The 23,851-nt window shown below is 19.6% G+C and overlaps 5 protein-coding genes across 5 annotated transcripts; 1 reads left to right on the forward strand and 4 right to left on the reverse strand.

The window, feature by feature from the left end:
* Positions 1 to 539: 539 nt before the first annotated feature.
* Positions 540 to 1,856, reverse strand: SRAE_2000158000 (Protein-tyrosine phosphatase, receptor/non-receptor type domain and Protein-tyrosine/Dual specificity phosphatase domain and Protein-tyrosine phosphatase, catalytic domain-containing protein; the record flags this gene model as incomplete). Its single annotated transcript, XM_024652548.1, has 2 exons — positions 540 to 1,350; positions 1,396 to 1,856. The coding sequence occupies 2 exons, from the start codon at positions 1,854 to 1,856 to the stop codon at positions 540 to 542; spliced, it is 1,272 nt and encodes a 423-aa protein (XP_024506114.1).
* Positions 1,857 to 5,747: 3,891 nt separating this feature from the next.
* On the reverse strand, positions 5,748 to 6,182 carry SRAE_2000158100 (Hypothetical protein; the record flags this gene model as incomplete). The annotated part of the gene is made up of 1 exon (XM_024652549.1): positions 5,748 to 6,182. The coding sequence occupies one exon, from the start codon at positions 6,180 to 6,182 to the stop codon at positions 5,748 to 5,750; it is 435 nt and encodes a 144-aa protein (XP_024506115.1).
* Positions 6,183 to 6,285: 103 nt separating this feature from the next.
* SRAE_2000158200 (Glycoside hydrolase, family 1 and Glycoside hydrolase, catalytic domain and Glycoside hydrolase, superfamily domain-containing protein) lies at positions 6,286 to 7,895 on the reverse strand (the record flags this gene model as incomplete). The annotated part of the gene is made up of 2 exons (XM_024652550.1): positions 6,286 to 7,685; positions 7,730 to 7,895. 2 exons carry the CDS (start codon positions 7,893 to 7,895, stop codon positions 6,286 to 6,288), a joined length of 1,566 nt encoding a protein of 521 aa, XP_024506116.1.
* A 556-nt stretch (positions 7,896 to 8,451) lies between these two features.
* Positions 8,452 to 9,461, forward strand: SRAE_2000158300 (Cell differentiation protein RCD1 homolog; the record flags this gene model as incomplete). The annotated part of the gene is made up of 2 exons (XM_024652552.1): positions 8,452 to 8,630; positions 8,669 to 9,461. 2 exons carry the CDS (start codon positions 8,452 to 8,454, stop codon positions 9,459 to 9,461), a joined length of 972 nt encoding a protein of 323 aa, XP_024506117.1.
* Positions 9,462 to 9,811: 350 nt separating this feature from the next.
* SRAE_2000158400 (Sema domain and Plexin repeat and WD40/YVTN repeat-like-containing domain and Plexin-like fold repeat-containing protein) lies at positions 9,812 to 13,855 on the reverse strand (the record flags this gene model as incomplete). The annotated part of the gene is made up of 5 exons (XM_024652553.1): positions 9,812 to 11,067; positions 11,130 to 11,268; positions 11,322 to 11,419; positions 11,473 to 12,018; positions 13,813 to 13,855. 5 exons carry the CDS (start codon positions 13,853 to 13,855, stop codon positions 9,812 to 9,814), a joined length of 2,082 nt encoding a protein of 693 aa, XP_024506118.1.
* Positions 13,856 to 23,851: the final 9,996 nt, after the last annotated feature.

Below are 23,851 nucleotides of genomic sequence, written 5' to 3' on the forward strand. Positions count from 1 at the left end.
AAAAAATACTACTATGGAAAATTAATCAGTCAGAATAAAAAAAAAACAAAATAACTTTTTTTAGTTATAATTGTTTTTCATACTATGTAAATAAAATTACAAGTGATAACATAATTTTTTTATTATTATTTTTAACATTTATATATTATATGTACACGTTTATTAAAATAAAGTAACTTTTTTTTTTACAAATTGTTTGAAAAATGTCAATTAATTTTCTTTAAATATAAGGAAAAATTAGAATATTATTATTAAAATAATAAAAAAATATTACACTATTGGTTTTAAAATAAATATATTTTGTTGTTAAGAATAAGTTTAAAAAAAATTATAATGGAACAAAACATTTTACTTTGAAAATTTTATTTACATATCAAAGATTATGATCGAAAAATGAAATGTTTTCTTACCATAGAAATTAACACTTATATATTATGGATAGATACTAAACATTATAATATGTATTAGTAAGATGCTATAATTATATACACTTTTAATACAATTAAAAATAATATATGAAAAAAAAAAGTTTTTTTTTTTTAAGTATCTTCTTCAACTGTACCAGTTTTAGTTGTCTTACATGTTGTTGTATATTTTTCATAAATCTTCTTATAAAAAGTTAACCATCTATTAAGATCTTTATTTTCTTCAACATCAATTTTCTTTGTTTTAATATAACTTGCCAACACAAGACGATGAGCAAAGATATATTGAAAGTCTGTTTGAACAACACCATAACGTTGACTTCTCATTTCTTTAAGAATATTAATACTTGTATCATTTCCACCAATCTCAGGATTATGAATTCTTTCCATAATATTTTGTATTAAAACAAAAGTACCAGTTCTACCAATTCCAGCTGAACAATGAACTACAACTGGTTTATTTGACTTTTTAACAATATCAAGCATATTTAATAATGTATCAGAAAGATCTGGCACACCTTTATCTGGCCATCCTAAATATTGTAAATGGCGTATCTTTTTGGTTCCACCTTCATGTTGAATCTTTAAATTTATATCTCTTAAATTAATATCAGAACTTTCATTTATCTTTTCATTATTAATAATAACTGAACCAAAAGATAATGTACATCCATTATCATATGGATAATATTTAGCACATTTTTTTATATTATTTTCTTCAAATTGACAAAGCATCACAATATATTCAACATCCTCTTGAATACACATTTTCCAAAAATCAAGACAACTTTTTGTTGTTGGACCTTGTGTACAAATAAAACTTTTTTCAGAACGAGGAGTTTTGACATAATTTGCATGAATATAATCATTTCCAATATCTTTAAGTTTTACTCTTTTATTTTCAAGACAAAGAATGTCACGATATCTAAAATTAAATAAAAAAAAATTATGATATAATAATATTACTAACCTATTTTTTGGCCTATTTTCAGGAAGCAAAAAATTAACATATTCAGCTGGTTCAACTTTTGATCTAGAAATAGAAAAATACTCTATAGTTAATCCTTCAATTCCTTTTTTAATACAATCATCTAAAATATTTCCAAGTAAAGATGATTGAGATGGACCAGAATCCTTTTGATTAAGTGAAGGATTTTGTGCCTTAACAATTTGTAAAAGTTTTAAAACAAGTGATTTTTCATGAGGTGGTGCAGGAGTTGACACTCCACTCCTTTTTCTATTTGTTCCATTATGTACTATTTTTGAACCACCTTTTTGTCTTCTGGTAACTTTTCTCCTAAGAGTAGTTTTTGATGTTGACAATTTTTTTGTATCACTTTGACTATTTTTATTTGAAGGTTTCACCTGAATTCGACAACTATCACGTTGTGTTACATCTTCTTTCTTTTCACTCTCCTTGTTGTTATCCATATTATTTTTAGGAAAAATAAAAATTAATACTCAATGATTAATGATTATTTTTTTTATTAAGAATTGATTAGTTATATTTTGAATATTACTACATAAAAATTTATTGTTTTTTGGATTGATTGTAATAAAAATAAATATTGTTAAAATATTCAAAAAAAAAAAAAAATCGACACGATTTATTTTAAATGTGTTAACCTAAAATTATTAATAATAAAAAAAAATTTTTTTTAAAGCATATAACGTAATCAAGGCTATCTTGTTTTTTTTTATCAGTGCAAAGCCATATTCTATTTAAAATTATTATTGATAAAATATAAATATTATACAACTAAAATTTATTTTACTTAAGTGTAAATAAAAATGAAGATTATTTTGTTTTATAGAAATTAAAGAATCTTTAAATGACAATTATTAAAATAACAATATTATAAATTAATTATGTATAAGCGATGCAATTTGATGAATAATTTTTATTAACTAGAATTAATATTATGATTAAAAAAATTATTTGGACTTATAAATTTATATTATATTTCATATTTATAACACAAATATGTACTGAAATATAAAAAAACAAATATTTGTAGTTTTAATTGTTATATTATTGTTGAGGTAACTCATTTATTATAGATAAAAATGTATTATTTAATATATTATAATTAAAATCTTTAATTAAAATTAGACATTAAAAAACATAATTTTGTTAACAATCATTTTTTTATGAAAAATATTATTCAAATTTTTTATTTTCATTGATACTGTTTTTTTCTAAGATAAAAAAAAACATTTTGATAAATGTACATTGGTATTTTTTTTAAAAATTTGTTATTTATTAAAAAAAGAAAAGAAACAAAATATGATAAATTATTTGATAATTTAATATTAAAGTTTTTATAAAAATAAAATATGTCATTGCTTAAGAAATATTTTTTTTGTTATTAATTTAAATATTTAAATACAAAAATAAGTTTACGTGTTTTAAATTTAGAATAATTTTTTAATAAATTAACAATTTTTCCTTTCTAAACTTTCTAAGTCACCAACCAATTATCTCCATGTCAACGTTTCTTTTGTTATCACAAAAAATTAAATGGAGCTATTATTCTAAATTTAATCAAATAAAAAAAAAATTCCCCGTCACTATGATAAGAGACTGGAAATGTAACTAATATTTTTTTAACATTAAAATTTTTATTGACATATATATAAATGTTTTATTAAAAAATATTTTACCATTTAATAATTAAAAAAAAAACTACGGTAATCATTTGACAATATAGGAAATTTTTATAAAACAAAGTTTTATTGAATTAATAGAAATACAACAAAAAACAATAAAGAGATGCAATATTTTTTTATAAATTTAAAAACTTTTACAATAATTTAGACTAGTTGATACAAATAAATATTATTCTTTTTATAAAAAAATTTACCATTATATTGTTATAGCACAATATAAAATTAATAGAAAAACTTTTTAAAAAAAACTAGGTGTTGTTTATACTATTTTTTAATGTCACTATTTTTTTTTTTATAAATATTTAAGTTATTTTATTTTTTGTAAAAAAATTTTTAAATGCTATTAATTTCATTTTTTTAATGCAAATACTTTTTTTTTTATAACACCAATGTTTTTTAAAAAAGTTTCGTATTAATTAAAAATAATTTTATATAGTGTTATAACAATATAATAGTAAATTTTTTTTATTTACCAGTATAAATTATTGTAAAAGTTTTTAAATTTGTTTAAAAGTATTGTATTTCACTAATGTTTTTTGTTGTGTTTTTTTTAATTCAATAACATCTTGTTTTATAAATACTTTAAATAATTTTATAAAGTACAAAATTTGCCATATTGTCAGCTAATTACCGTAGTTTTTTTTTAATTATTAAATGGTAAAATATTTTTTTTAGAAACCAATTATTTATAAAAAATATTATATAATTAATTTTAATATTAACCTTCGTAAAATACCAGATAGTTTTTTTTCTGTGATAATAACTACAAACAAGATAATTTTTATTTAAATCATAAAACTTGTGAAATTAGTCATATGAAAAGATTGATAAAAATTATGTTAAATTAAGTTTGAAAGATTAAATTTTCATAATCAAAAAACTATTTTAAAATTATAATTATCTTTTTAACTTGCTAATAAGCATAATTATTTCAATATTATTTTTTTAGTACAAAATTAAATTAAATAAATATAATTACTTTTATCAATAAATATCACAAACATCTTACTTACATCTAAGAAAAAAATTTGTTATATTAAAAAAAGTGGATTATGTCATCTTATATTAATGTTAAAAATTTATCAATAAAAATATTTTGCTACAATATTTATCAATTTAAGTACACACAAAATACATTAAAAAAGCACAGGATCATCATATAATTGAGACAAATGTGTATAAATCTTCAAAATATATGAAATCCATTATTTATATTAATCGTAAATATTTGAAAATAATTATAATATTCTTTGCTTGAGTTTTTGATAAACTAATAAAGCATCATTTATTTTTTTAAACTATCATGTTACTAATTTTTTATATTCAATAACAAAATAAGATTTTTCAATTATTATAAAATAAATTTCTAAATGTATTTATCAACTTCATAATAAAAGTATCAAAAATTTACAGGATATTGTTTTTATGAAAATAATTTTTTTTTAAATAAAACCCAGCAATTTTTGACACTTTTTAAAATTAAGATATTTTATAATTTTTTCAACATTATAAATGTTTTCCTTTTTTTAATTTATTTCAACTTTTATTTTTGTTAATCTTTTTCCTGTTAATAAATTATTTTCTAGATACCATATTTCTATTAATTTTTAAAAAAAAAGGGAATGGTAAAATATTTTACAAAATAGAATATTATTGGCTAATAAAATATACAACATGAGTAAAGAAGAAAAGATATATTTATATATAGCAAATTAAAACTAGCAAAATTTTACATAAAAAAATATTTTAATCAAGGGTAAAAATGTGTTGCTACAAGATGAGAAGGATTAAAAAAAAAGTTGAAAAACAAGCTTTATAAAATCCCTTTGAACTAAAATAATAATAGAAAATAAACCTTTTATATATATCTAAAATTTTATATAAAATTTTAATAAATTTACACGTCATTAAAATATAAAAATAATTTTTTGACAACATTATAATTATATTTTATTTATGAATTTTTTTTTTTTTAAATTATTAAAGTTTTCAGTTTACCATAGTACTTTAAATAAAAGATATTTATTATATTTATATATAATAATTATTTTGATAGATTTATACATATTCAGTTGTAACAAAACATTATGAATTTTTAAATCCCTTAATATAAATATTTTCTTATAAATGTTAATTTTATTAAATATAACCTTCAAAAATTATCAATAGAAAAATAAAATTGATATATAAATTAAACATGTTAGCATTTTTGAAATTATTTAACAACTAACATATGTTTGAGATTGAGAAATATTTGATAAGAATGTTTAACAATATAATCTGTGAGCAAATTAAATTTTGGAAGAAAAGAATATAAAATAAAAAAACTATTGTTCTATTATTACTATTTGTTTAATTTTAAACTATTTTACATAACTTAGTTATTTTTCTATGCCGAAGCTAGAACTACTAATAAAAATATTTTCTTATATTAGTTTTTTTTTATAATTTTTAATGTTTTTAAAAAAATATATATATAATAAAATAATACATCAAAATAATTAAAAATAGCACATCAGATAAATTATATTAATTTAAAAATGTTACAATATTAAGTATTATTAATATAGCATATAGATAATAAAAAGTATAAGAGAAAATTTTGTTCATTAAATTATATGTTTTATTTAATAAAATAATCTTTTTTTTTCATTACTTTAGGTGCTTTCTTAAAACTGTTGATAAATATACACTTTTTCCTTTATTACTGTCGTCATTTGGTGTATTAACAGATTGTGGTTTTGTTGAAGCATCACTTTTTGATGGTGTATTTGTTTGAGTTGTCTGTGTAGTTTCAACAGAAGAGATAGATACTTTTTTTCCAATGGGATTTTGTTTATTAAGATGATGTTCATTAAAGTCCACACATGTGTTAAGTGTTAATTTTTCATTATCAACTGACTGGCAATCTTTTACATTTGATATTTTTTTTAAATCAACAGGATTATGACAATTATGATAACAAACATCTACATATGGAAGATTTATAAATTCTCTATAAATTCTAACTATTCCTAAACTATCATCAGTTTGATGTAAAAGATAAAAAACTAAAAATAAAAGAATAACACAAAGACCTTCAATCATAATTGTATATTTTTTTTAATATCAATGTTATTTATAAAGAAAAAATTATATTCTAAAAATTATATATTTGAATATTCAATAAAATAAAATAAAATCATAAAATTCAATTAAGAATATTAATATTTTCATAATCTTCTTGTTTAATTATTTCATTAAAATATGGTCCAATTCTGTTTTCAGATGTTACATTTCTAAAAAATTCAACAGATCTCTTAGGGATTCTTGTTCTATCTGGATCTGAAAAATTTACATGATAAAGTCCAAATTTAACTGTATAACCATGTCTAAATTCAAATGAATCCATAAGACTCCATGCTGTATAACCAATTACATTGGCACCTGCTTCTATAGCATCTTGAATAGCTTCTAAATGTGTTTTCATATAAACAATTCTTGTTTTATCTTCTAAACCTTCATTACCAACATCATAACAACCATTTTGTAAAACAAAAATTGATGTATTTTTATAATTTGTTTTAATATAATTTAAATAATTATATAAACCATGTGGTGTATGAGTTATCCATCTATCACCAACTTTTTGCCAATGAGGATTAATAAATAAGGTAACTCCAGCATCTTTATTATATAATTCACCAATATTTTTAGAACTTGTTTTAACATAACCTTTTTTAACCATACGAGTATAATAATAACTCAAACCTAAAAAATCTGTTGAACCTCTTAATAAAATAGCTTCTTCTTGTGATAACATTCTTAATCTTTGAACTGTTGTATTATCTCTTCTCATAAGATCTTGAAATAATGCTATAACACTAGGAGGATAATTTCCTTTTAATGTAAATATTGGATGAGCAAATATTCCAAAATATAAATCATTCCATAAATCAGCAGCACTTTGATGTTTTAAAGATTCTGCATCTAATGCTATTGCAGCAAGATTTATTCCTATTTTTCCATTTTGTCTTCTAGCAAATTCATTTTTATATATTCCTGCAGCTTTTCCATGTGCTATTAATTGATTATAAACAGCTTGATAAACTGTCCAAGAACAATGTTCATCAAATGAACCTGGTGCTAATAAATTATTACTACCACAATAACCTTCTAATGCTTGTTGATTAGGTTCATTAAATGTAACCCAGTATTTAACTCTATCACCAAAATTTTGAAAACAAAAACGGGCATATTCTGCAAACCAATCTTGAATATTATCATTTAACCATCCACCTTTAAAATGTAATGCTAATGGCAAATCAAAATGATGTAAAGTAATAATAGGCTCAACACTATTTTCAAGCAAAAGATTTATTAAATTGTTGTAATAATCAACACCTTTCTGATTAATTTCACTAGTAATACCTCGTGGAAAAATTCTGGACCAAGCAATTGAGAAACGATAATGAGTAACATTAAGATTCTTTACCATTGATACATCATCTTCATACTTGTGATAAGAGTCACAACTAATTTCGGCAGTTGAATTATCAGCAATATATCCTTTTTCTCCCATGTAATAGTCCCAAATTGTTGGACCACGTCCTAAGATACCATTTTTTAAAATATTTCATTTTTATTTAACTTACCATCTTCTTTTGTTGCTCCTTCAATTTGAAATGCTGAACTTCCAACAGCCCATATAAAACCATCAGGAAACGGTTTTCCTGGTTCTGTTTTATTTCCACAATATATAATTTTGAAAAAAGATAAAATAATTAAAAAATAAATGTAAAATTTTTTCCAAAATATCATGCTAAATAATGTGAAAAAAAGCAATATATTTGTGTTAAATCTTATCAATGCATTTGCTTTAAAATGATATAAAATAAGTTATTTGATTTTTATTATGCCATAAGAATTGGATATGTACAAGTTTGTAGTGTTTTAAATTTTATTTTATTGTTACCACTATGAGTTAAAGACACACATTTACGTTCAATTTTTATGTCTTTCAAGGGACTTAGAGAAATGGAATATAAAAGTTCATGACATTTTTTGTCAACATAATTTTATTTATATCTATCATTTTCATTTGTAAAATTTTTTTTTTTACTAATAGATATGTTGTAATATTATTAATAAATATATTTCACTTATATATAAAAGATTAAAAAATAAATTACATATCCGATATTATATTTTTATCACATTATATAATATTACAAACTCTATATCTCCTACTTTAGAGGAACATTTTAAAAATTTTGTCTTACCACGATACTACATGATGAGTGGAATATAATAGACAGTCTTTTACAATGTTATAATTAACATATAATACTTTTTTTTAAGAATTGTTTATATTTTTATGATGGATATGCAAACATTATCTCATAGTTCTACACCAAGTAATTCTGTTTCTGAAAATCTTAATGCTGATACATCAGAAAATGGAAGCCCAGATCCAGAACTTGTTAAACAATTAAAACAATGGATTAAAGATTTACATGAACCAACAAAACGTGAAGCAGCTTTACATAATTTAAGGTAAATATTTATCATACTTCTTTCAAATTATTTTCTAGCAAACTTAGTTCTAAACGAGAAGAATTTCCAGATTTAGCTGTATGGCTTTGGAATTCTTATGGTACGATGACTATTCTTTTAACTGAAATATTACTTGTTGCGCCATATATTCATCCACCAAGATTGACAAATCAAATGTCAACATCAGTTTGTAATACATTAGCACTCCTTCAATGTATTGCATCTCATAAAGACACTCGGTTGCAAATGCTTCACTCAAATTTACATATGTTTCTTTATTCTTTTTTACATACAACAAAAACAGAGAGACCATATGAGTATGTTCGATTAACTTCACTAGGAGTTATTGGTGCTTTAGTTAGAAGTGAAGATAAAGATGTAATTGCATTACTTTTACAAACTGAAATTGTTCCATTATGTCTTCGTATTATGGAATCAGGATCTGACCTTTCAAAGACTGTTGCATCTTTTATTCTTCAAAAAATTTTAACATTAGACACTGGTTTAAATTATATTTGTCAAACATATGAACGTTTTAATCATGTTGCTAAAATACTCAAGAAATCAGTTGAAAATATTGCCAGTCAAAGAAATTCACAAACTTCAAGATTATTTAAACAAGTTGTTAGATGTTATAGTCGTTTATCTTATAATGCTAAAGCTGTTCATGGTTTATTGGAAGTTTTACCTGATCAACTTAAAGATGATACATTTAAGACAGAAATTGATGGAGATCCACAATTAAAGGAGGCTTGGACATGTTTGAAAGATAACTTAGAAAAAGCAGGAAAAATTACACGTCCATTTGTTCGTGAACCAGCAAATATGTAAAACCTTCTATCTCTATATCTCTCTCTCTCTGTATAATATATGTCTTTTTTATTTAACTTAATTAATTTAATTTTCTCTACAATATTATTAATTTCAAAATAAATATATGTTTAAATTTTTTTATTAGTATAAGTGAACTGATAAGTTATTATATATACAATATATTTAATTATAACAAGTAGTGTACCACTAAAAATAATACTTGGAGATCAAAATTGACTAAATGTATTTTTTTTTGTAAGGCCGCCGCTACCACCGGAATGAAAACATTCAAATTACTTTAAAGATGCTTTTTAAAAGCATTATTGATATGGAAAGTTTTGGGTTAAATAAAATAAAAAAGTAATAAATTATAAATAAACTTTCTTAACTTTGTAATCTCTTGGTAATGTACAATTCATTACATTTTTATCAATTCTTGGTGTTGTTGCACCACTTTGAACTTGTGTATATGTTCCAAGCATTGGCATCGCGGCTGCATTTTGATTCATATTTAATATTAATGAAACTGCATCCATATTTTTTGTTCCCGGTCCAGATGAATATATATGATCCATTTTTGATCCAGCTAATCCATCATGTTTAGTTAATCTTGCTCTTCCATATGAGTCATAGTCAGAAGAACAACCTCCAGAAGATGATACTGAACTATGTTGACTATTATAATTTGATTTTTCATGCCTCTGAGAGACATAATAACCAATAACAAAACCAAGAATAAGTGCTATAATAAATGTAGTTATACCAATAATAAAAATATTAATAAATGAATAACCACTAGTTTTAATAATAATTTCTTCTAATGTTTTATCACCACTATCTGATATAGCATACAACTCTTCTTGTAATAAATGTCCATTTGGACAAATTTCAGAAAAACCTGATGATACAGATTGTACAACTGTTTTGATATTTTTTTTATCATATCCTAAACACATATCAGTATTGGTGTCCCATACACAATGAGGATCTTGAAGTCTAACACACTCGGCACAACTTTTAGCCTGATCACAATTATATAATGGTAATGATACAGCTATCTCATTACTTAAAGCAAATAATGCATTATTAATTACTTTTAAAAATGTTACTGGTTCATTTGGTAAAAAAACTTTACTTGTTTGTATAAAAACTGTCATTTGTTTTCGATCACCAATATCAATAATTTTCAGTATTTTTCCATCATCTGTTCCCAGATAGATAACATCTTTACTACCAATATTTACTGTTTTTACTTGTGGAGCTATAGCTATTGATGATATTGTAAATTTATCAGGACCATGAGCAAATATTGGTTTATTATAAATTGGTTTAACTGTATCATAAAGAAGAGGATTCCTTACAACAAATGAAATATCATTTGTTTTTGATAAATCTTGATTACATTGTCCTGGTCTATTATTTTTGTTAATTTTAAAATATGGTCTCCAAGCAGAGTCAGATGTTGGTTGGTATTTAAAAAAACTATTATCAAAGATATCTTCAATATCTTTCATTTTGTAGGCACAAACTGCAGACATATGAACTGATGTGTATGGTGTTGAAAAAGTAGCATATATAATATCACTATTATGATCATTATTATATGAAGGTTCAGTGACAGATTCTAAAATCAAAAAAAAAAAAATTTTTTTATTAGAAACATTTTTTATTTCTTTAAAAACTTACGTATTTCATTAAAATAAAATGGTGAAGTACCAGGTAATGAACAATTTAAACGAACTTTGGTAAATGTTGTCCATCTCTCTCTTAATGGACCACTTCCACCATTATCTGTTTTGCAGACTCTTCCAATTCTAGAATATATCTAAAAAAATTTTTATAAAATTATATTAAAAAAATATATAATATTATATGTACCTGTTTTTCATTGTTATTATCTCTTGCCTCAGCAGCCAATTCACGGAAGAAAAAATATATATAATCACCATATGAGAATGATCTTACAAATTGTGCATCTACAAATAATAATGATTAATGTAAATATAATAAATCTTTTTTGATAACTAACCATCAATTACTTTATAGTCATCTTTTGGTGTTCTTAATGGTCCTTCTGTTTCAAATTTTTTTCTAAAGATCAAAGGATCTGTTCCATCAAAGTCAGAAACAGTACCAGTAAATAAAGCATTGACCTCTTGAACAAATACTGCAGTGGCATTATCAATTGGAGAGAAAGGTACAATTGCCTGTCCATCAAAATCTTGCCTAATTTCTCTGGCTTTTTCAAATTTTTCTCTAGCATCAAAACGGCGACATTTTGGACTATAGGCATGTGTACCACAAAGAATAATCCTACCACTAGATTCTTGAATTGCTGCTCTAACAAAATTAGCACATTCAAATTTTCTTTTTCCTTTCATTATACATTCATCAATATTACCTTTTTGTGGTGACCATTCAATTTTTTCATTAACGTTCATATCAGGCATAGATAGATTATACATCACATTTCTTCCTCCAATTATTATTGATGTATCATCATTTATTAAAAATTTATAGTATGCAGGAGAGTCACCATCATCATTAGAATGTACAAACCTTGTGATTGATGAATCTAAAAAAAAATATTGATAAAAATTTAATCATTTAGGTAAATGTTTTAATTTAAGAATCTTTACTAATTTATTTTTTAATTATTAAATAAATAGAATAATTTAGACAAATTAAACAGGAATAAGAATTGATGTAATAACAAAAAGAAACTAAATGATATTATTTTTTTCTTTAATTTTTATATACTATATATATAAAATATTTTTATAAAAAATATACAACAAAAATGACAAAAATTTTTCTTAATTTACTAAACATTCAAGTTATTTTTTTAAAATTAAAAATTAATTCAGTTCATATGTCATTTTTCTTTTTAATGATAAAGTACTTTTAATTTTGAATTTTTAAATATTTTATCAGGAAAAAAATATGTATCTATTATTCTGTATTTCCGTAATTTTTTTTTATTAACAAAAATTATTCAAAAAAAAAAACTTTTAAAAGTTGGTGTTTTAAATGAGGGAAAATGATACTTCAAGCTACATTAAAAATTGAACCCCAAAAAAAAAAATGTAATATATATTGAGAAAATATATATATAAAATATTCTACTCTTTGATTTACTATAGGGTAATTTTAATGAAATACTTATTGAAGTAGTGTAATAAATTGAAGAACAGCAAACTTTTTATTTTTTCTTTTCAGATTAATAAATTATTATTTAGATTATATTTAACTACCAATTAAATATGTTATCATAAATCATGTAAAACATTATAAAATTAATAAAATCATTGTCTTAAAAACTTTTTGTCATACCAATAAATTTATCTTTGATTTTCAAGATAAATGTTTTATTTTAACATTATGTTGATTAAGAAAAAGAAAGACAGTTCTGTTATATAATGATTATTTATAAAATAACATAATATTGTTTTTAAATTCTATTATTCTTAAAGATTATATATATAAATAATAAAGTAAATGAAATACACTTAAAAGCTTATTTTTCAAGTCCCTATTTTTAGTTATTGTTTAAAAAGTTTAAAACAAAGCGATTAATTTACGGGAATTTGGTACTCTTATACTTGAATGTATATGCATATATATATATATATATTTATCATTGTCATATAAATAATTATCAAGTTTTTCTTTTCTCTATTGTAATTTCTTTAAATTCTTCTATTATTAAAATGACAAAAGTTAACATTTTAAATTATATATATATAAATTGTTACGCATACTTTCCTTATAAAGTTTTCTTTTCATATTTAATGAATAGTATGTTAAACATTAATATAACATCTTATATAAAAACATAACACATTTCCCCTCCAATAGCAATTATTATTTTTAGAAATTTTTAAAAGTAAATCATTTCTGTAAACATTAATGTCATTTTCTAATAATAAATATACATATTTGTTATATATATATATATATTTAAATACATTTTGGTAGTATAGTTTTAGATAAAAACTATAAATAAAAAAAAAAGATTAGTATAAAAAGTTCTTAAAATTTTCTCTAAGGAATGAATATATGTAATAAATAACTATAAAGATAAAACAAAAGTTCTTTCTATATATTTTTATCATAGTATTTTAACAAATAAAATAAAATTCTTAAAAACTATTAATCTTTTTAATAGTAACTATATAATTCTGTTTAATTAATCTTATATTAAAACACCTTTAAATTAAAAAGAATTAAAAGTAAAAAGATGTATCAAAAACCACTTAATCAACATTTTCTCCGTTCTTTTAACATAAAATATGAGGTTTAAATCTTTTTTTTTTCCGGTCAACAAACATAAGTAAGAATAAACTTTTTGCTAAATTATAAAACTAACCTGATACAACAACTTGTTTATGGCGAAGATTTAGATTATCCATCGCAATCTGGACTGGAGAAGAGTAATGACAAATAGAGATTAAAAAGATTAATGGTAAAACAAAAATATATTTAATTATTATGAATTTTTGCCACATCTTTTTTAATAATAATATATTATATTTAATGTGTTGATACTTTTCTTTTTAGTGTTCAATAGTATATATTATTATTATATATAAATATATATATAAAAATATATATATATATATAATATCTTTTTTAATAAGTGATTTGATCAAAATATTGATAGTAATAGCTGATGATGTGATGATTAATACAAAGACTTGTACAATTTAATTTTTTTACTTTTTAAAAAAAAGTTTTTTTTTTCTTTCTTCTTTTTAATAGAACAATGTATATATTTGGAATAATAAATTTTAATTTGACAATACAATACTAATATTCCTCTTTCTTTTTCCTTATTAATTATAGTAATTTAAAAAAAAAAGTTATAAACATTGATATTATTTTTTTCCTTTTTTACCTGGAAATAAATGATAAAATTAATAAAATAAGGAAGTAATAAAAAAAAATTATTTGTAATAATTTATTATAAATACAAAGTGCGTAGTTAAAATGTCACTTGCAATATAATTAGTGGAACCAAAAAAATTGTTTAAAATTATATTTTAATGAAATAAATAATTTTACAAAAAAAAAATCGTCCTAATTAATTACTTTTAAAAAGATTATATAATTAATATTAAACATTAATAATGATATTATATTACAATAAAATATGAAACAGTATCTGTCAAGTTTGACACTAAGTACAATTAAACATATTTAAGTTTCTACATACATATATTTATAATTTTTATTTAGAATAACAAAAAAAAAAAGAAGGCAATATGATCTAAACATTATATTTTATATTTGTCTTCTTCGTCAAAAAAAAAAAAGACTACTACTTGACAAAAGATTGGTGTATATGTCAATAGAATGAATAATAATACTCATTATCAAAAAATAACTCTGCAAAAACAATTATAGGGGTTTTTTTTTTGCGATGTACATGAATAGATAATATATATAGTAATTACTAATAAAATTTAAAAAAAAAAAATAATAATTGATTACATGTTATTAATGATTAAAGAAATGCTATGAAAAGTTATGTTAAATTGTATTTGGATGTAAATGTTATAAGAGTTAAAAACTGTAGGAGGAGAGAGTATTTACACTAACTATAAAATTAAGTATAATAGTAATAAGATATGTTATGGACAAGTTAATTTTTCTTTTTTTTTTTTGATGTAATTAAATCATTTAAGTTTTTCAATAAAAATGTTTCATTAAAAGTTTTGTCAAAAGTAATATAAACAAGATACAATAGAAAATAAAATGGCATAATTACGTAATCAACAAAAGTTTTTTTTTTTTTTTCCTTTATAATAATTGTAATACTTAGCCAATGTAAATATAAATATTCCTTAGAAGGCCTATCAAAAAGAAGATTTATTGAGATAAATGTAAAAATATATCACATTTAAGTATATATATATTTTTAAAATATAGGAAAATTGTATCAAATTATCGTTAAGAAAGTATAACGGAAATACGTAAGAAGGTAATAATATATTAAAAGTTAATAATAAAAATTTATATGAATCTAATAATATTAAACAAATATATAAATGTTGTAAAAAAAAAAAAAGTAAAAGTTGTAAATTAACGTAATAAACTATTAATATATTGTATATTTAAGATGAATACATATAAATGCCAATGTGTTTTGTATGATTGTCAATCAATTGTACAGTCATAGTACATGAGAATTTAAGCAAACTATATAGATGAGATGATACACACCTAGCACCTGATATTACTTCCCTTTAATTATATTCTTTATTTTTATAACTAATATTTATGGCCGGGTAAGATATTTTTATCAAAAATAAAATGACTTTTCATTTTGTATATTTTTAATAATAACTACTATCAAAAGTGTGGAATGATAAGATATCATAAAAGATATGTAGCATTTTTAGTATATTTTTACACCTTTACGCGCTAACAACAAGGGGAAAATATATATAATTAAAAGATTAAATTTAGTTTAATTTTTCTAATGTTATAATAAATTTAAAAAAAAAAAAAAGAAATAGAAATTGATTACAAATATTAAATGTTACAATAGAGGAAAATAAAAGATTGATGGATCTTAATATAATATAATAATATTTCCTAATAAAAATAAAAAAAATAAAGAAATAGAAAACATATAACACTTTATTAAAATTTAATTATCCTTTTCATTACAAATTGGTATACATAAATAAAAGAAAAGAAAAGGAAGTACTTTTACGATTAGATACATTGAAAAGTGACTACACATATTATATATATATATGTATACTCAAGTGTACAGTAATTAGGAAATTCCTTACAAAAAGAATTGATTTAATATACTCTTTTTTATTAAAATTCTGTGCCATTATTCTATAGATAGAAAACATATATAATATATAATAATATAAGTATTGATGAAAAAGAACAAAAGACATCCTAATAAATTAATCAACGTTTTTTTTTTTAAAAGTCACATTGCATTACTGTTTATTTGTTACAAAAATGATAACCTTTTAATATAAACACATTTTTATAAAACAGTTAAAAAAACCTGATTAAATAAAATATAAAATATATATTATTAAGTGTAAATTTACTCATAATAATAGTATAAAATATATTTTGATATTTTTATTTTAATAATATCATAAAATAATTAATTTTTAAAATATTTATAGTTAATTTTATAATAGTTATTATAAATAAATTTAAAGACAACTTATCTTTTAGTAAATCATTAATCCAAGTTTTATAGTAATAAATTAGGAGGATGAATTTTATATAAAATTGTATTAATTTGATTTTAGTTATCATATTGAGGATATTTGTTTAATTAAATGCAATTCTATTTGAAATGCTTTTAAGATATAAAGAATTATTACATTATAATGATAGAATATTTTAACTAATAAAAACTGTAATTTAAACCAATATATGCCAAAATATATAAGCATGAAGTATAAAAAGAAAAATTTATATATAAATCATTATTAGAAGAAACAATTTAATATATAGCAGGTGGTTTATCTGAAACTTATCTCAAGGGAATGATTTTAGTATAGATAAGAGAAGAAACATATGATATTAAAAGAAACCATTTTATGACCTAAAGATTAGTATTAAAAAGGTGTCTAATTTACAATACTTTTATGGATATAATAATAATAGTAATATGATTATATTATACTATTATTAATTAGAAATATAATTTAAATATAACAAAAAAGAATACTTATTAGTTTTATATTATACTTTTTGAATTGTTATTAATATTATTAAAAATATTTTAATGTTAAATATATTTGATATATTTTTAAATTTATACATTCTTTAAAAACTCTTGAAAATAAAAGTTGTTGATAAAAACTACTTGAATTCTATTTGATGCACCTTAATTTACACCAACAAGAGTCATCATAAAAAGTAAGATTATTAAAGTAAAAATCTTCATTTAGTCTTAATTACTTATTAATTGTCAATATATATTTTTGTAAATATAATAACCTTGATAAGTATTGAAGAAGTTTATACTTCAGTTAACGTTCTTTTAATATTACTAATATATATAATGGGTAGTATAATAATTTTAACAAAAATAATTGGTGCGGCAGATATGAAAAGATAACGATAAAGTTTTGTCAAAAGGCATTCTAAATACAATAATAGGCTATTATTTTAAAAACAATAATTTAAATGTAACATTCCAATAAACATAGTAGCGCAATTGTTTTATTCTTTTTAGTTTGTTTTTTTTTTCTTTTTTTTTTTTTTAAATATATCGGTAGTTATACTTTGAAGAAATGAACTTCAAAAAGAATATTTTGAGAAATAGATATTATTTATATATATATATATTTATATATTTTTATAGAGGTAATTTTACAAAAAAAATTTTTTTTTTTTTAGTTTAAATAAAAGTAATATTAATTTATGTAAAATGAAAAGATCGGATGTAATTAATAATGACAGATGGTGAATAAGTAATGCTCAAAAAGTGTATTTATATATGAGTGAATTAAATTATTAGATGATCGTACAGTATTTTTGTGTAAAAAATACTTTTATATTACAATTTAAAATCAATTTTATTGGTTAATGAATAATAATATTAAAAAAAAAAAATTGAATTATGTCAAGAAGATAGGTTACCAAATAAATGAAATTGATATATTATATATATTTTAAGATGAAACATGACAGGAGGAATATATATATATATTTTATGATATCTACTTCCATATATATATATATAAATTAAATAAGTAAGAATAGGGAATTGTTATAGAGGTTGCTTTTATAGATAAAATATTATTTTTCTTTAATATAATACTTTTTATGGATAGATGTTTGAGGTGAAGACATTATGAAGATATTTTAATTTTAAGAAGATGTCAAAAGAGTATTTTTATTTCAATGAAAATAAATAAGTCTTTTTGAATAAAAGAAATTTTATCTTAAATATAATAGTATATATATATATATTAGTCAAAGTTATTAAATTTTAAAAATAGCGTGTGAAAATTTTTTTTTAAAATAATTTTGAAATGGGTATATCTTTAGAAAATTAAAAATAATATTTGTATAAAATGTTATTGTTGTTAATATCTTATAGTACTTTTTTTTATATAAAAAAATCAATTGTAAAAAAAAAGATGATAAATAAAGATAAACCAATTTAAAAAAAAAATAGTCATCCAATAAATGATTTTAAATAAAATATTTAAAAATGAAATATAAATAAAAAATATATATAAAATTAAATAGAAGTTAAAATAATATCATCAATTAAATAAATCTATTTGAGGTATTGTCTTTTATCTAACTATAAACTATTAACATAATAATACTTTATATATTTGTCACATTACCATAATAAAATAAAAATTTTCATCAATCTTTACTTGATCAAAGAGTTTCGAAACACTATTATGTGCATGATTTTTCAAAGGTTTAATATAATATTTAAATGATATAATGAAAACACATGTTAGCGGTATCTCTTTATTTCAAGCTAGATTAAATAAAATTGATTTTTTTTTTCCTTAATACTATTAATTTTTTAAAGTTATAATAAATTTATATAAGATGATGATTCAATTAAATAAATAATAGTTAAAAGTTTTTTTTTTTTTTAAAACAGGAAATATATAAATTTTAAAATAATTTTTATAATAAAGATATAAAAGATTATGATAAAGATGAAAGATGAATAAGTGTATAAGATTAATTAAACACTTAAATGAATAGTAGATAAGTGATGATGATACAGATGTTTTAATAAATGAAAAATAATCAAAAATTTTTCATTAACTAAGCGAACATATCATTATAATCATGATTACATCTTTTACATTTGAGTAAAATTATATATATATATATATTTATATAAATAATATATTGTATTTTTAAAAAGACTACTGTTTAATGTAGGAAAGTTTTAATAGGAAACAATATAATTGCTTAACTATCTTCATTTTATATGCTTGACTATTACAAGAAATGATGGATTATAGAAAGTTTGACTACCATATATGTGAATAAAACTTCTGTTCATCTGTTATATTAGTTGATAAATAAACAAAAGTTACACTAAATAAGAATAATAACTGATGTTTCTTAATGTATTCAAACAAAAGTCCATTCTTGGATTGTTATAAAAATATTTGAATATTTATAGTAATACACATCTTAATGTACATATTTTTAAAATGATATCTGTTGATTGAGTAAAAGATATAAATATTGTTTATATCTATGCTTTTATATATACTAATAATTATGTTAAGTTCATAAAAGTATACATTATTTAAGTCTATATGAGAAAATGAAGATTATGACAGATGGAGGGTAACTCTATATACATAATACAATTGAGAAAATAAGAAATATTTAATATAAGAAAAAAAAAAACAGTTATTGTAAATAATACATACAAATGAATAATTTTAATAAAGATAATTTTTTTTTCATATAAATTTGATATTTATCTTTAAAATATACTTTAAATCAAAATAATTTTCTTATTTTTTTATAATAGTTTTGTTATTAAGTAAGTATATTCTGAGTAATAAGAATCAAATTACAAATTTTGATTTTTATAAAATTTATAGAAAACAAAAATCTGAAAATGTTAGTTCAATTAAATGAAAATTTTAATGTGTTTACTATAAAATGATGTATCAAAAAAATATTTACATTGTGTCAATATTAATATTTTTAATTACTGATTTGAAACTTGAGGAATAAGTTTAATTACATATATATATAGTAACATTGTAAAATATTTAAAATAATATTATATTTTTATTAATGACCATTGATGAATTGTAAAAAAAATATTCTGTTTTATAGTTATTTTTAAGTAGTAATTTTTATTTATAAATAAAAAAAAATAAATATTCTGTCAATCAAATACCATTATTTATCAATGATTCTTTGACATTAATTTAAAAATATATTTTTGGTAGAAATATTTTCTTTTTAATGATACAAGAAATAAAGTTATATTATATATAATTTTTTGATTTTTAACTGTTTTATTTTATAAAATTTGTTAAAATTCAAAGATATATATTAATAACAAATTTTATTTTTGAAACAAGTTTTAAAAATTACTTCTTTTAACAATTATATTTTGGTTTAAAAATTTTTATAAATAAGTAAATATTATATTTTAATATACAATTTTATTATGTACTTTATTACATTTTTTTTATATTATATTTTAATCAACTAAATTTATACCAATTTGAATAACTATAATTAAAAAAGATAATTTAAATAGAAAATGAACATTATTGAATAGGATGAAAGAATGTAAATTAAAATTTTAAAAGCTTCATTTGCTATTTATGGAATTAAATTAAAATATTTTATCGAGTAACTTCTAATCATTTACTTTAAGATGATATCTTGTATTTAGTATGAATATTGTAATTTATTTAAAATTGAAAAAATTTCAAATATATTATTAACATGCGGTATGTTGTTTACATCTTTTGGTTGTTCTTGAAATTTGAAAATCTTATCTTTATGTGTGACCTTTTATTTAATAAAAGATAAAAATATAGAAGTATATGACGTAATATTTGTTAATTTTATGTCTTGTTTATATATATATTTTTTTGAATAATTTCATGAATATCATTTTTAAAGAAGTATTTCATTTAACATGAAAAACAAAAAGTTTAATTTCATTATATGTCTCTTTTTTTTGTAATGTGAGAAAATACATTAGACAAAAAATATATAAATTAAATAAAAAAAAAAGTTTTTTATTTATAAAATAAAAAATACTTTAATATAATAATGTGTAGATGTATAAAATAAAGCATAGATAATATGGTATAGATAATTTAGAATTGATGTTATTATCAAATTTCTATAATTAAAAGTTTTTCCTTGTGAAATATAATATAAAAAAAACTTTAAATTAAATTTTTATAAAAAAAATATGGGTCTTAATATTATCTTATCACTTATCTTGTTTGTTTGTTCATCCGTTTTAATTTTAAGTTTGTCATAAAATATTTAAATAATTGAATTATCAAAACAATTTTTTCTATATTTATTTGAATTTACTTTATATTTATCTATGTTGAATTATATTTATATATGATATATTTGAAGGTAACCTGAATTATATTAATACCTGACTTTTAAAAGTAATTTTTTTTTAGAATATATAAAGTTTTTAGTATTTATATATTTAAATAACTTTCCGTTTCCCTGTACTGATACCAAACAATTTATCATTTAATAAAAAAAAAATATGAACAATTACAGTGAATCTAATTGTAAAGAAAATATTTCAAATAATGAACGTAAAATATAACTTAAGTAATGTTTCAAAAAATGTTGAGGATAATATATCATATATTTTTATGAAAAGGTATTGAAATATTTCAATGAAACAATCAAACATGTAAATTAATTAATATAATTAAATTTTAAAAAAAAATAAAAAAATATGAAACTTTGAAATACTATTTTTATCTAAAAGTTTTGTTTATTTTTTTTAATAAAAATGCATATTGATAAGTATTTCCTTGAATTTTATTTAACTTGTAATAAAGCTTTAAAAAAAAAAAGATTATTTTTAAAAAAGTTGCTTTTTTTTTAAAACTTTATTCTAAGTATAAAAATAAATTTTGCTATTTCACGTCAAAGTAATCAATCTAAAATGATATTAAAAAGTGATGTATTAATTAAATTATAAAATATGTCTTAAAATATATTTTTAAATGTTAATTTTGATAAATTAAAATATGAAAATATGCTGCAGTTGGTAATTTTTTTTAAATATAAAAAAAGTAATTGATAAAATTTTTTTAATAAATTTGCATAAAATTTAGCTTTTCATAGTAATGAATTAGCAAAGTTACTATTAAATTCTTAAAAACAACTTAGCCTTAAACTGAGGTACTTTCTTTTAATATAAAAAATTTTTATATATATTTAATGCTATTTTATATTATTGAAGTTTTAACTTTTTTACACATCTTAAAAGTTTAAATTATAAGTTTTTTTTTTGTATTGTATTTGTAATAAATAAGCTTATTCATGATATATAAAACTATTAGATATTAAATATACCTATCAAATATAACAAAATTATAATTTTTATTTTTTACATTTTTGAAATATTATATTTTTTTCCTTTTTTAAAATAAATTTTATCACAAAAAAAAGATACATTTTATGTTGGTAATTTATTTAATACTCAATCTAACAAAAGTTCTCATATTTTCAAATGAATATAATGATGTAATTTTTTACATTTCTCATTATAATTTAATAATTTTAAATCCTAAAATATGTCATTCTAGATTAATATAAAAAAATGTAATGAAAATATGTATTTAATGTTTAGTAGTCATTAAGAGTATTAACTATCTTAATTATAAGCTGCATATTTATACTTTAGTTATTTAGCATTTACATTTTCATATGTATAATTGGTTATTTCCTTACTCTTTTTTTTAAATGTCAAATAGGAGGATCTTTGATTTTAACAGATATACAATGGTGAATTAATTTTTCCATATTATTCTTTTTAAAAATATTATAACATTTAAAGAAAAAATATATAATAACTATTATTAGCAGTTAAGAAAAAAGGTAAAACATTCAATAAAATAATATAACCAATTGAAATATTATTTCTTTTTTAGTTACAACAATTTATAAAATTTTTACTTTAATTTTATATATATTTAAAAATTTTATAAAATATTTTTTTTTGCTTAAAGATTAGCCAAGTCATATAAAGATTATAAAGTGTAATACAAAAAAGTTAATATAGATTATTTTTTACATTTGTTCAAATTAATATTAATTAAAATTGTTTCAATAATTATATTTACCATTAAAATTGAAATTCTTCCGATATATTATACAATATTTTTAATAAAATTCAGAATAATATATTATTTTTATTACAAAAAATTTAAAATATAAAATGTTTGTTGCCATTTTTTACTAATTATACAAAATTTTTAACCATTTCATATAATTTTTTAAATAAATTATAAAAATTATATATTTTTAAAGTTATATTTAATTTTGAAAATTAATCTACCTGTTGTATTAATTATTATATAGTAGTCTTCTTATTAATAAATTTCAATAAATATATTAAAAATATATAATGTTTCTTTTGAATATAAATTATAAAATATTTTATGATATTTTTTTTTATAACTAATGTGTATATAAATTTGATACTTTAAAACGTTATTTATTATGCTAATAAAATATTTTTTTTTTAAATTATACATAAATTATATACATGTTTATGTTTTTTTATAAAAAAGTCTTTTGTATTGTTAATAAAATATACATTATATTTTATTATTTCATACCATTAACCATGTGATAATTTTTATTTTAGAATTTAAAAATTTAGTTATTTAGTAAAATAT

Source organism: Strongyloides ratti, assembly GCF_001040885.1.
Source record: "Strongyloides ratti genome assembly S_ratti_ED321, chromosome : 2".
Taxonomy (NCBI): domain Eukaryota; kingdom Metazoa; phylum Nematoda; class Chromadorea; order Rhabditida; family Strongyloididae; genus Strongyloides; species Strongyloides ratti.